The sequence below is a fragment of the Hippoglossus stenolepis genome, chromosome 14, assembly GCF_022539355.2.
Source record: "Hippoglossus stenolepis isolate QCI-W04-F060 chromosome 14, HSTE1.2, whole genome shotgun sequence".
Taxonomy (NCBI): Eukaryota; Metazoa; Chordata; class Actinopteri; order Pleuronectiformes; family Pleuronectidae; genus Hippoglossus; species Hippoglossus stenolepis.
In genome coordinates, this window is record NC_061496.1 from 6394087 (window position 1) to 6409140 (window position 15054).

Sequence of the window (15054 nt, forward strand, 5' to 3'; positions counted from 1 at the left end):
CGAGGCATGAAGTCTGTCTCAGAGTGTCGGACCATAAGGATTTTTAAAGTGGAGCTTCACCCTCAACTCTGCTAAAATCGCTCCACCTCAAGTATTAAGTATTAATAGAAATCTATAAATAAATGTTCTGCTTTAAACTATTCAGTATATCAGAGGGTTTCTTATATGTGGGTGAAGGTCTGGGAACATTGCACAAGTGCTGACAGGTTCTGTTTGAGTTCATTTCTTTGTTGGTTCAGCAATAGAGTTGTTGCCTCCCATATTCAGACATGAGCTCAAACTCAAGCCCTGAAGTTTAACATTTAAGATAAGGTAATAACCTGTCAGTCAAATATGTAGAATAAACCATGTATTTATATAATACAAAATCCAGTTTGACTATTAAAACCCACATCTTAATAAAAAAGCATTTTCACGATTGACGCTTTTATCTGAATCCAGTATTTCCCGGTATCGGCCCTGAACATTGCCCCTTAATCTATTTAAATAGATTATAATGGATTGAAAAGCCGATTCCTTCAGTGGATTTGATACCTGTGTTTAAAAGTGTCACTGTCATGTGAAGTGGGTCAGGGATTCCCTGAGCTTACCCGTGTTTCCAGTCCACCGTCGTCATTCCTCTGACCTTATTTCACCACTCAGCCTGTCCCCATGTTCTCCCAACACAGCCTTAATGCTCAATGTGTTGTTCCTTGTGATTGGACAGGTGAGGTAAAGGTAGATGATGTATTTAGGCCACTATCCACTCAGTGGATCTGCAGATCAGGCAAAATGAGGTGACATCCAATGAGTTACTTACTTACTGTTGTGTGTTTTGTCCAAATCTTGGCTAGTTTGACCGTTTATTCTGAGCAGTTCCATTGGTTGGTTGTGGGCAACACTACTGCACCTTGCACTTTGTCATCCCAGTGAATATCGGATTATTATGGATAGTTTCCGGCCTTGAGGTGTTTGAACCTGGGCACTGCGTCACGGCCCGGCAGTGAGACGCCATCACATATATGATGTGCTCGTCGGCTGTGAGTCAAATCTTTTTGTCCTGTTCCTCAGTTCGACCCAGAACAACCACGACAGCTGTTCCAACCACAACCCCGACAACAGCTCCCGCCACGACCACGACAACGGGCGCCACAACAACCAGCACAACTGTCACCACCACCACCACCACCCCCACGACAACACCCTCCACAACTCCCCCCACCACAACAAGTACCGCCGGCACCTCCGCGGCCGCCACCACGCACAGGCCCTCGACCAGACGCCCGGCGACAACAGCCTCTCCTCAGAGACCCAGAGCCACGTCGACGGCGCAGGCTCGGACCCCCGCCGCCACGAGCACGGAGACGACCAGCTTCCGCAGCACCAGTCAGACGTCAACGTCCACACGCACGCCTCTGTTAGGCCCCGTGGCCCCCAACAGCATCCAGAGAGAGAGCAACGGCAACCTCTCCCACAGAGGTAAGGATCGTGGTGAGTCTGTGCATGGGAATGTGCGGTTTTGTGTGTGTGTGTGTGTGTGTGTGTGTGTGTGTGTGTGTGTGTGTGTGTGTGTGTGTGTGTGTGTGTGTGTGTGTGTGTGTGTGTGTGTGTGTGTGTGTGTGTGTGTGTGTGTGTGTGTGTGTGTGTGTGTTCGTGTTCGTCCATCTGCCGTCGCTACAGCTACCACCTGCCACTAAAGCAGCGTGGAGCTGAAAACTACCGCTTACATCAGTTTCCCTCGTTTCTCTGGCTTCCCCTCCATCTTTCCATCTCTCTCTCTCTCTCTCTCTCTCTCTCTCTCTCACCGTCTGTCTTTCTACTGTATGTCATCTTTCTTTCTTTGTTTTTCCACACACACACACACACACACACACACACACACACACACCCACTCATGTATCTCTCAGTCTGTTCCCTGTTGGTCCCTCATGAGCAGCGTGTAACAGAGCTGTCAGAGCTAACAAACGACAGTCCCCTCCATTCTCGTCTTGCACCTCTCATCACTCATCCTCACTTTCTGACAGCCGCTCTACCTCTCTCTCTCCCTCTCTCTCTCCCTCTTTCTCTCTCCATCTCTCTCCCTCTCTTTCACTCTCCCTCTGTGGCAGGATTCTTCTTTCTTTTTTTTTTGTTCTCACACAAACCGAGTTTTCGTTGCGCGCCAGAAAAATGCTGTTTTACAGTTTGTTGCCCAGACAAACAATGACAGCAGAGTGTAGCGGCAGTAACGATGGCTCACAAAGCCTCGCTAAGACTTAAATTGCATTTGGAAGCAGAAAGGAATCCTCGATAGCGCAGCAAAACAAAAAATGATAAACCGCTGGGCTGCACACCACACTGGGATAATTATATTGAAATCAGTATTTTCAGGTTTTTCTGCATGCAGACATCAACATAGACGCAAGGAGCCAAACTGCTCCTCACAACAGTAAAAATAATCATTATCATCTAAATTAGTTGCTTTTTTTCACCACTTGGCTCATAAGGATTAGTAGAGCCCGATGGATACAGGCTTTTTCGGGCTAATGCTGATACCGATAATAGGTAATAAAAAAAGCTGAAGCTTATATTTTGCCTGGTATATATTAAAAAAATAATTGGCAATGATATTTTTCTCTCCACGGTTGTATAAGTGTTTTGGGAACTGTTGGGTTTCTCCATAAAAAATTGTTAGATCTCGACCTTACGATGTAAAGTGCCTTGAGATAATGTGCATAATTTGCTATACTAATGAAATTTAATTAAATAAAGAAATTAATTCCGAAGATATAATCAAACTCGCATTACAAAGAAATGTCTAACAGTTTTACCATAAACTTTTAATAACTTTAAATAAAACAGGCGACCAAATAAATAGAACAATCTTTCCTGCTGTGTTTCGTCTGTGAAATAAAAGTTTTCATTTCGGCATTCGTCAACGCTGATAACGATATCGGCCGTAAACAAACCAATAAATTGTCTGCACTCTATTATTTAAGGTTCTTTCAGAGAGAGAACTCTGGAAATGTGGATCCGATCATTTGTTTGTCAACAGCCCCACAGCCCTTTTTAAAGCCAGAGCAATAAAACCAACTTCTTCATGTCGTCAATACAGAAGTATTTTATTAGAATGTCGCACCCTATTGCTGGAGAGAGAATAAGAGATGGAGGAGAAGATAGCAGTGGTTGTGTTGGTGAGAAAGAGTGTCAGCGGCTGTACTGTGTTTGAACTCAGATTTTACAATACTGCATTTACATCAGAGACATTTCTCATTATAGTGAGAAATCAGGAGAGCGAGCGGCTTGGGGATGACAAAGGTAGAGGGAGAGGAGCGGGGGACGGATAATGGAAGTTTTAAATGGGTGTGAGAGTCGGAGGAAAAGGGAAGAGACAAGAGGAGGACGGGGAAATGAGAAAATGAGCCGGGGAAAGTAAATCTAAGGACTGTTAAATAAAAAGGGTACAGTGTTAAACAATAAAGACGCCGTAGAGGAACAAGCACAAACAGGGAGCGGGAAGGAACGTGACAGTGCAGCCTTCGAGCAGGGAGGACGGGAGTGAGGAAGAAAATGACACTGTTGTGGGGGGGGAACACGTTTATAAGGATAAGAAGCGACAGGACGGAAAAAAAGAGGAAGGAGAGAAAGTGATTTCTTGGGAATTAAAGAGAATGGCTGCTGCAGCTGGTCTCATCGCTCTGGTGAAACTGGTTTTTTTAAAAGAATTTCTAAGAGGCAGGAACATGTTTCCTCTGAAGTTGTCAGGCTCCTCGTCCCACCACAAGCGCTCTTCAGATGAGAGGTGGAGGAGACACGGAGGAGAAAATGGGGCATGAACGAGGCGTGTTTCCAAACCCACGGGCCATGTGTTATCATTTCTAACTCGGCGCACACTGTCGAGTTTGCCCGGCATCAGCTGCTACACACGTGCGGTGCTGCGGCTGCTGTCGTGTAGAACCAGGATGGATGATAAAAAAAACAAAAAAACAGCCGGTGCGCATGGCTGTAATATTCATCAATCTTTAAGCAGCATTAAACAAAATGCTGTCGCGCTGTCAAAGGATTGGGGAGATTTCTCCAAGTCCAATGTGCAGGAATCAATTCCAGAGTTTATCTCAAGTTAATGAGGCTCCTTGGTTTGATTAATGAAGTGAACAGTTTCTCTTTTTAGCACCAAAGCACAGAAACACAGTCTGAGGTCTGATGATTTGAGGATTTTTGATGCCTGTTAATTAAAGTTTGCAGCAGGTATGTTTGACTTAGAGAACTAGATGACAAAATCTTCGGGGCAATTGTGCACATAAGTTGAGCCCCTACACATAATGAATAACAGACATATGTTTCCGTGCTGCACAGTAACTTTAAGCTAGTGAGTAAACTCACAAAATAGAAATATGTCTCCTTTTAAGATTCTATTCTCTTTTATTCTGCCTGAGTCTTTGGACCCTTTGGATGTCACTCGAGAAAATCTTAGTTCAGATTGAGGACATTTTGGGAAAGTTGGTCCTCACTGTCTGACCCACTTTTAATGGGATGTTTGAGGTGAAGATTTTGGTTTAAGGGTTAGAATTAGGAATTTAGTTCTGATGGTTAAGGTTAGGATAAGGGGCTCGGGATTAATTATGCCAAGTGTCCTCACTAAGGTAGATGTCGGACGTGTGTGAATGTGGGTTTATCAGACGGCAGTTTATTCTCTATATTTCTGCCTTATTGAGCTATAAAATGTGTCTTAATTGTATTTTCCATTTCCTCACTCACTCAGTCACTGAGTCAGTTACTGTGCAGGGTCGGAGCTGTGATCTCTGTTAATCTGCCTCCCTGGACTTATTATCACCATCTGATCACACTCTGGCTAATGACTAGCCTGCTGCTAACAGGAGGTGCAGGATTAATGTCACTGACCTGTTGAAGGGTGAGAGTTGAAGGGGACTGAGGACACAGAGCAAGCGGAGAATAAATCCTCACTGTGTTGCATCGTCTTCATTCCCAATATGAAGACATAGAAAACGAATGTCCCCACATCAGGTCAAGTTCTGTCCACGTCCCCTTTGTCTCTAGGTCCTTAGTCCTACAGCTTGTTTTAAACCTCGCCTCTATAATGTATCGCCTCCTAAAATCCACATTTACTTTTGAGCAGAACATGATTCACTGCTTGCTGAAATTGCATTTGTCTCCTCTTACATTAAAAAGCATCTCCTTGCATTTACATAGACGCCACGATGTGATTCATCAGCATTTGAAAGTGAAATCCAATGCATTCTCTGCACGTACATTATGTAAATACATGTGTGTTTTTTATGCTCTACGCAGCAAAGTTATTTCTTCTCTCTGCCGAGGCCTTTCGGGGACGATGCTCCGGAGCAGAACTTTTTGCTGAGTTTTTATGTTTTTCTTTCTTCTTCTCTTCATCTTCAGCTGCGAGTGATCACTACCTCATAGGTAACAACATCACAGTCGCCGTTCTGGGGATAGTCATTCCGATCGGTGAGTACCCGACTCCGTGTGGTTGTTGTCTCCGCTCTCTGCCTGCCTGCTTCTCCCTCCTCGCTGCTCCGTCTCATGCTTGTCGCTCCAGTCCCGTACGTTTGTGTTTGCAGATGTGTGTTTGACTGTGTGTGTGTGTGTGTGTTTCCGTACCTGCATGTGTGCCACCGTGTGTTTCTACCCCCACTTCACTGATTTTAAAATGAGTTTATTGTTTGATTTTATAACAAAAAGAAGTGTCTTATGAACGTGTTGGTGATGTTTGTGCGTGCGTGTGTTGTCATTATTAGAGATATTTCAGCAAATGAAAAATTCAACTCACGACCAGCTGTTGTGGCATTAAGCTCATGCTTCCGTTGTGATCGTACGTTACACTCACGCTTCTATCAATCCAGTGCTCTGACCTATTTCTGTGACCCAGCGGACTGAGAATACATCAGTGTCGGAAAAGGAGGAAATATCAAAAGGGCTGAACGGGGGATTAATGAGATAAAATAGTGATTTTTGGCCCTGGAGCAGTGGAAATTTACGACCGAGGAAATAACAGGATATACATTATCGTTTCATCACTGCACCATGTTAATGAAGGTGAGACGTAACAACGGGAAATGCTTGTTACCAGCTTGGCAAAGTTAATCTTTTCTATTAGCTCTTGATTAAAATCTAAATTTATGGAAATAAGTAAAACATTCATGCCTAACTTAACCGAGAAATCATTTAAATGTGCAAATGACCTTATAGCAGCGGTATGTGGCAATATGGCATTAATTGAGATCTCTTTCATCCTTAATATGAACACTTTGATTAGTTATGGGAACTCCGACGAATGGCGACGCTGTTATTTCCCCTCTTTTCATTCTCAACGATTGAGATACCAGCTCATTAAAACCACCGCAGAGACTGTTAACCCCGTCCAATCCATTCCCCCAACCCGTCCCCCATCGCGGCACATAAATCCCCCCATTCTGCATTTTTTTGGCAGCTTGGAAACATTAATTATGGTGGAGGTTCCGCCAGGGCCCGGATTTCTGCACCTCCGTTCCCTTCGTACGCAGCGTGCCCACCCACAGCTCCTCCGCCAGGGAACAACAGCCCCGACAATGCTTATTAGCTGAAGCAGGGCTGTTGTACCACTCTGTAATTGGAGTGAAAATGTTTTAAACGATACAAAAGCTGATTTTTTTTTTATTTAAACCAGGGAGAATTCTTATTGTGTGTGTGTGTGTGTGTGTGTTAGAGAAGAACAAAGGCAGATCTGGGGTTTCCAGCCCGTGCTTACAGGGATCTCAAGTGCCTATCCAACAAAAGAGCAATTAGATGGGGCTTATGTTGCTGATGCAGACACATGTATGGATGTGAGCGCACACACACACACACACACACACACACACACACACACACACACACACACACACACAGTTGTTTTATCTCTCCTCATTGACACACATCTGGTTTGGCTGCTGCTCTTCTCTCTCTCTCTCTCTCTCTCTCTCTCTCTCTCTCTCCGTCTACACACACACATCCACTCATACGTACACATGCACAAGGGTCCTACAGGGCAGCTTGGCAGTCATGCTGATATGGTAATGAGAGGAGAGAGACAGAGCTTATCTCAAATCCTCCAACCCCCACGCACCTCCACCCCACAACCCTCTCTCTCTCCTCTCTCTCTCTCTCCTCTCCATCCTTTCATAGTCCCCCCCCCCCTTGTCCATTCTCCTCCCATAACCTCGGTCCGACCGTCTGCAGTTAGTGTTTAATTTTTATTTAGTCAGGTGAGTGCAAAATTATAAATCATTGCCTCAGTGTAGCAGCACTGGTTTAATATGCTAATAACAGCTGCTGGGGTTTTATTCAAAAAGCCTAAAAGGTCTAATCAGTGTGTGTGTGTGTGCGTGCGTGCGTGTGCGTGCGTGTGTGTGTGTAAGTGTGTCAGTGCATGCAGGCATTTATCGTTTGCTAGTTGTGCATGTATTTGTTTGTTTTTGATCATTCTGTATAATTGATGGAATGTAATATAATGTATGACTGCAAAATGAAGGCTCATTGTTTTAGCCATCTTTCCAGTTTGTAACGAAATATTCAAACAAACCCAGATTTTATTCTTTAGATAATTGATGGAAACTGAATTCTTCATGTAGAAAGTAATTAAAAACTAAATATAGGGTGCTTTATACTATATTACATATTATATAATACTATATTAACGCCCTATATGGACTAGAGCAAAGGTTTGTTGCACCAGAACCTGCTTCTTCACTTCAAACACAAGAGGGAGTGATAGTCGCCCACCTTTTTCCTTGATTTCGTTCCCCTTCCAAATACGGGTTACATTTCATTTTACTTGAAAATCAAAGTCAGAAAATAATGAGCCCTCAGAACTTGGAGGAACGTGTGCGACGTGTGTTTGTGTGTGTGAAACAGTGCTTAAAGCGCCGCTCTGTGTCCCCTGGGCTGTGTTAACGCTCCCGCCGTGTGTTGTTGTTGTTGTGTGTGTTAAACACATGCAGTCCCTATCCTTGCCACAGTGGTCATCGGATTGCTCTGCACCGGCGGCTACCTGGTCTGGCGCAACTGGCGGCGCAAGAACACCAAAAGCATGAATTTCGACAACCCGGTGTACCGCAAAACCACGGAGGACGACGACGACGAGATCCACATCGGACGACACAGCGAGTCCATCGGCCACGTCTACCCAGCAGTGAGTGGCAGCCACAGTCAGCCGTTCATAGCGCTGCCGCTAGGGGGCGGCGTCACAGACAGCAACTCTCACTGGTACTCAGGGGCGCCGATGCTCTCCAGCGGCAAATGAGAGGATCTGCGGAGGAAGTGAAGGAGTATTTTTTGAGATATGGGAGGATGCGCTGGGGTTTGGAGAAACCTGTTTGTTGTTACACGTAGGCCTGGTGGAAAGAAGGACCAGGCTTGCACACGCACACGTCCACATGCCGTAATCATACACACACACACACACAAGCCCTTCACCAGCTCACCATGATCATTCACCTTCATAGACCATAATCATACAGTACATATGTTTATCAAAGCCTCATCCCCAAACCTGGTGTCCCATTTATTTCTACATCTATTTGTCCTGTTCCTGGAAGACATGTTTTTGTAGTCGGCCCTCTGTTTCCTGACCAAACTCACCAAATAGGCACATCTCATCCTTTGTTTACAAAAAGCAGCTGCGAAAGAATCACATTTTTTTTCCGGCACGCTCGCTAGACGACAGAAAATATGCGCCACGAGGCAGCGCGCTCGTCAAAGAGGAAAGTCTGTGCTGTTTTTCGCTGCTAGAATAATAACAGAGGGCCATCCATACATTAAAGGGCCACTGAGCCTTAGATAATGACTGTCTGTCTCCGAGCAGTGAAACCGAGGTGTGTGCGCCGCGGTGGCATCTGTTTATTAGAGGAGCCAGAGTTATTTCAGTGTTGAGATGCCTTTGAGGAGGAAGAGGACTGACTCTAAAGTCATCGCAGAGGAGGAAGGACAAGTAGAGCACAGGATTAAACCACACTGCGAATAATAACACTTTTTTTTGCACAGTAACACCATGACATTGCCCGTCCCTTATGTGAATTTTAGCTTTTATATTTCATCTCAGCGTAAAAGAAAAGAAAGTGGGGAACACGAATCCGAATCGAGGACAGTTGCAGAGTTGCAGACCACCCTGATTTCCCATCGATGCAGATATTCATCTTTTTAAGGCACAAAGCTGCGTTTTCATACGAACTCTGGAGACAATGCCAGCTGCGGTTTGCTCTCGCATGCACTTAGATGCAGAGTGCACTCGTCATCAGGACACTCCACACGTTTATTGAATATATTTGTTGGTTTTAAGTATCGGCGAGCGAGCGAGCGGGCGGGGGCAGCTAAAAGGGATTACGGGGGGGGGATGGGAGAGTAGCGCTTTGATGGGTTGGCATGGTAACACAGATTTCTTTGTGTTGCTCCGTAGAGGAAGGAGGCAAAGAATTCTGGGTATCACTGGCATGATGACAGACTCCGACACACACACACACACACACACACACACACACACACACACACACACACACACACACACACACACACACACACACACACACACACACACAAAACAGGTGCTCGTCTGAGTCGTATTAAGATTCAAGGTCGAAGTAACAACCGGCCTGAGTGAAAGACTGAAGAGAGAGAACTCTACTCTCTCTCTCTCTCTTGTCTCCACCTCCTCTACAAATCTCTCTGATATTGTCATTTAATCTTTTGTACTTGTTTGCTTCCTCCTCTTTTTCCTTTTTCTTTCTTCTTCCCGTGGCAATGTGGCGACTCAGAGCGCCAGAGGAATCAGGTTGGCATTACGTGGGCCAGACCTTTGCAGCCGTAGGCATGCGTCCTGCGTTCGACGCATAGAAACAGCCAGAGAAGGAGGGAAAGAGCAAGACGAGGCCGGTGGGAAAGAGGGTGAAGAGGAAGGTCAGGGAAAGCGAGGGCCGTCGGAGGAGAGAAACTAAATTCCTGGCTTCCACCTAAACTCGAATCTGCGTCTGTTTGCTTCCTCTGTTTTCTATCTCGCTTCCCCCCCTCTCTCTCTCTCTCTCTCTCTCTTTCTCTCCATCACCAGCCTTCTGAGGTAACCGTCTTTTTATCTGCTGTTTGCAGCGCGTGGCTCTGAGTCTGGAGGATGACGGCTATCCCTGAGGGGTGGGACGCAGCCCGCCCTCCCTCCCGGTCCCCGTCCTGGCCCCATCCACGGCCCCCTCCTCTCACCACAGCCTCCACACCACTGCAATGAGGCCAGTCCACCGCAGAGGAGAAAGAGAAGGAGTCCTCACTTTGCCTTTAAGGAGCAGGGATGACTCGTACACTTCAGAAACGCCCCCCCTCCCCCTCTTCCCGCTGGGGGTAACATTACTACCACTACTAGCCACTAAACTTTTCCTCTAGTGCTAGTTATTAGTAGCTTCCGCTCCTCTCCTCTCCTCTCGGCCTCTCGTTAGCAGTAGCGGTGTCTAAAAATGCTGCTTGATGATTTCCTTCAGACTAACCTCATTCGGCAGTCTCAGTGCACATTGTAAATAAGAAGGCTGCTGGCCACTGTACAAGGGGAAAGAAGCCAGCACTGGATATTTTTAATTCCTCAGATTATTTATTTGTATGCGTTTGCTGTTGTAAATATGTTTCTGAGCATCTCTCTCGGTGCAACAGAGAAAACAGATTTGTTCCAAGGAGACGCAGTTCGAAGGCAAGGACGTTATTTTTCTTTTACATCGCGAGTTGACAGAAGAGCGAATATCATCCCCTCAGATTCGCCCCTTAACGTACTGTATGTGAAATATAAATATAGCCAAGGGGAAAGGAGACATAAGACAGATGGGGGTGTTTTGGGGTGAAAGAGTAAAGGAGGATGTTTCTTCTTTTGTGGATTTGTGCCACCAGAGGGTCGTGCCTCAAGGCAAAAAAGGCAGCAGGGCAGAAACGGCAAAGGATTATGGGTAATCCTCTCCCCTGATATGAGTGCTATGCGTACAGTTTATGAAGAACTTGAGATTGTTTACTCGTTTTGCGAAGCGTGTCAGGATTCACGACTTTGTTCCTGAAGTTTTGCTCGTGTTTGAATCTGCTACCGTCGACCTCGTGGAGGTAAAGTTTCATTTTCAGACAAGAGACCTTTATGGGACTGTTTTTCAGATATGTGCTGAACTCTCCATCATGAATACACATTGTTTTAAATATTCTGCTGAGGCCTGTCCGTGATTTTCTGATGTTTTCTGTTGTTTAACGGTTGAATCTGTGTACATTTAAACGCGTAGTTGCACACACTGTATTGGAATCATGTAGGAAATGAAGTACAGGAAATGAAGTACAGGAAATGAAGTATCGGACATGAAGTTTGAGACGGCGAGGTCAGGGAATCAGAGGTTTCTACTGCATCAGGTTTTATTTTTACTGTTTGAAATGAAGAATCAATTCATTACATATCCCGACTAGAGGGTGAATACCCGACTAGAGGGTGAATACCCGACGACCCCCGACATTCAGGTTCAGGTCGGGTTAGGTCACCTTGTTTGGACTCTCTGATTTAGTTTTAAGCTGCACATGCCGGTAATGGGGGTTTTCAGTCATTGGGTCGGGTTCAGACCCCAAAACACAGAATGCCTGGCGGGTTCAGGTTGGATTTGGTTAATTATCTCTCTGGCTTGTTTGGGTTTGGACATGAAATCTCTAATTCTGACACAGAGCAGGAAAAAGCAGAAGTAATGGAGACAAAGTGAACGTGTGTATATTCTGTTAAACTACTGATATGAATATTATTAGCAATAGATATCTGCTAAGTGAGTCTGTATCTTTTCTTGCTGTATTTAAGCCTCTAATACGACTACTTTTTTTTTTTCAACCACAGTCAGTTTGAATCTGAGCGCACTCTAAATATCATCCGGTGTTTCAGTGGCTGCACACCGCTGGCTTCGACGATTCAGAGCCTGATATCTGCCTCATCTCTCGTCCCCCTTTTTAACAACGTTTGTTTTGTGGGAGAGGGGGTAGTGTTCATCGTGGTCGTGGGCCTTCCTGTTTCATACGAACAGATGACTAATTCTCCGAGGCTGACTGAGCCCAGCGCTGATTTGATGTGAGAGCTGGATAGGAGAGGAAAATGTGTAAACCAGCATAAAGAGCTGATCTTCCTCTGGCTCGCCACAGACGCGCTTCCAGCCCATTGAGCCAGATGGAACTCATGCCCATTGAATATGGCAATAATTGCTCATAATGTGTTGTAAAAGTGAATTACCAGAAGCCGTTAGGACGGAATAACACGGTCGCTGTTACACGTTGTCATGGAGAATTGACCATCTTCCCATTCTGGGTGTCACTTAGTCTCCATGACGGACATTCTCACTATGTCAAGCACAGGTTTAATGCATTAAATATGATACAGGGCTGTTTCTCCTTGTTCTAACCATAGACTCGTCTTCCATTCTGAGAGTAACCAATCTGAACAGTGGTGCATTTCGGCTGAGCGGGGCTAAGGAGCGCTTCTGTTTGACTCATCGTTTATCTTATGATCGACCTGATGTATGACTGAATGAAAAGAAAAAGACAGAAGCAATGTAGTGCAAACATTCCCGTCTTTTAACATCTCAGTATAGACGCATACATTCATCGGAGTAGACACATTTAACCCCTTTTCCACCAAGGCAGTTAAAGGGCCGGTACGGAGCCAGTTCCTGATCTAGAATCAGTTAAAGAACCGCTTATGTTACGTTGCTAAAAGCAAACTGGTTCCTGAAAGGTTCTGAACCAGTGGTAGCACCAGGTTCACCTTTGTCCTACGGAGGTAATAGTGTGCACGCAGACAAGAGAACGTTTCATAGCGTAGATTCTCGTGTAGCCACCACGGAGGAAGAGACCAAGTTGGACAGGAAATAGGTGCCAGGATTTAGACTGTACCATATGCAAACAGGTTTGAGCTCGAAAGACGAGTTGTGGGTCATTTACTTTGTCGGATTTCTGCTGATGTTGTGCCACACCCCTCAGAAGGACGGCCCTCTCCTCTCTTCTCTCACTTTATGACACAGTAGACGATTTGTATGTCCTGTACTTGTCAGGTGAACGTCGGGCAAACGGTCGTCCTCTTCGGCGCTGCGTTTCCCCCCCCATCTGTCTAACGAAGGAGGATTGAGCGCCAGGGGAAGGCCATCTCCCTTCGTCTTCACCCTGTGCAGATGAGGCCAAGTGAAAGGCATTACATGGTGGAGGAGACTGTGACTCAGCTCAGCAGGATCCTGGACCCGAGTCATGGGCTCCTGCAGTGTTTTGTTTGCAGGCAGGATTTAGGATTGACGAGCCTGAAAACAGTTTAAAGGGACACGGCTCCATTCCGGTGCAAACTCTGCACGCTCACAATTTCATGTCTCTTCATATAAACCTCATCTGGAAGGAGAGATGAAGATATTTCTGTCCAGAAAAAACGATATATTTGTGAATTTGAAATTAAATAAATTACAAACCCTGGGCTGAGTCTCTCTCTCCCCCCCCCCACCTGTGACCATGTCTGCTTCAGGTCTAATGGAGTTCCACACTGAATGGTTTGGAGTCGGGGGAATAAATTGCTTTATTTATTGAGGTGGGTGAGCGTGGCGTTGTGGAGAAGTTATTATTGCTACAGTGTGAAGACAGATTGGCTGATTCATTTTTGCGGCCACCTTGAGAGCTCTGGAGGACGCTGAAAAAGTCAAGAGAGGTTGTTTTTTGTCGTCAGTCATTATACAGACGCTGGTAATTGTAGTGGTGGTGGAGGACGGGCTGTGAACGTTCCCTCTCTGGTTTGTGTTTACATGGAGCGTTCAGGCACTAATCAGTGCTCTAATGTCATCAGCATCATTGTTTGACTGAGGGTCAACCCCATAAACAACAGCTGTACGGAGCAGTTTCAGCACTCGAGTAATAAAGAGGTGATTTTATCTACTTGTGTTGATTTATTCACTCGTGCTACAGGTACTTTGTTGTATATGTTTGTCACTAGGTCGATTTTTTTCATTAATTATTTGCTATTTTCAGTCAGTTCTACCCGTGTGCAACCTGAAACACGATATCGTGCACAAAGCTACTCAACACTGAACCAGGAATGGAATTTGACTCGTAGGAAGTGCATCTATGATAGATTTAAGGTCTTTAAACACTTTGTCTATCTGTATTTCGAGCCAGTTGCACCAGCAGTTCTCAAGTTCAAAGATTATCATGATAACATTAACCCCTAACCCCTAACGTTTAGCTATGGATGGACTAGGATGCATGAAATACACATATTCAGCAAAATTCAGTAGCTAGTGAGACCTGATTATCTGATTATTGAAACTAATGCATGACCACAGCAGTGGGGTGTTCCTGACACATCCCACTGCTTGATAGGCTGCTTGCTTTAACAACAGGTCAAACTAAGTCATGTCATCCCTGACACGGTTTTATTTTATGGAGAAAGATGCTACATGTTATTAGCCGATCAAATCAAATACTAACAGTCCTAATAACCCGTTATCTAAAGTAATTACACGCTGTAATTATAGTGTTCCATGTTTTTAACCGTCCTGCTGCTCGTCCTTTCTTCTCCCTGTGCTCTCGTCTAATCTTTACCGAGCAGCGTCTCGCTCGCGCTGCTTTTACAGGGATGCAGTGAACATCCTCCACGTTTCTCCATCACTTCACCTCCTCATGCGCTGTTAAAAAAAACCTAACACCAGCTGCCAAGCTTCACCTCCGTCTGTGCTTGTTTTACTACTGAAGTTTAGCTTTGCTTCCTCTGTGGACCCTCGTTCTCTCGCCCCCTCCCATCTCCATCTTTAGCCATCCACCATCTTTCCTTTGGCAAGGGCTATTGTGTTTTTTTTTGGTTTTTTTTTGGTTGGACAGACACACATACTGGAAGAATTGGGGGACACTGTAGGAAATAACCTGGAACACAAAAATATCAAGGAAAGCCCCAGAGCTGAGAAACCTCCCAATTGTGAACCAGCGAACAGACAAAAGAGCGACGCTGAGCCAGGAGGAGCCGCCCGCCTTCCTCCGGCTCCACTCTGGACCCTCATTGACTCGACTCCGCTGGCATTGAGCTCTCGTTGACCCAGTGAC

The 15054-nt window shown here is 45.4% G+C and overlaps 1 protein-coding gene across 4 annotated transcripts in view; it reads left to right on the forward strand.

The window, feature by feature from the left end:
- The window catches only part of lrp8 (low density lipoprotein receptor-related protein 8, apolipoprotein e receptor), a 156204-nt gene extending 144239 nt beyond the window's left edge, over positions 1-11965 (forward strand). The window contains exons 16-19 of one of the 4 annotated variants that reach the window (XM_035177493.2): positions 1051-1458; positions 5374-5442; positions 7953-8143; positions 10090-11965. In XM_035177493.2, coding sequence (XP_035033384.2) covers positions 1051-1458; positions 5374-5442; positions 7953-8143; positions 10090-10128 — 707 coding nt within the window. In that variant the 3' untranslated portion in view covers positions 10129-11965. Of the gene's footprint in view, positions 1-1050; positions 1459-5373; positions 5443-7952; positions 9300-10089 lie in introns of those variants that run through there. The other 3 variants (XM_035177494.2, XM_035177490.2, XM_035177491.2) reach the window with 3 other exon arrangements.
- Positions 11966-15054: the final 3089 nt, after the last annotated feature.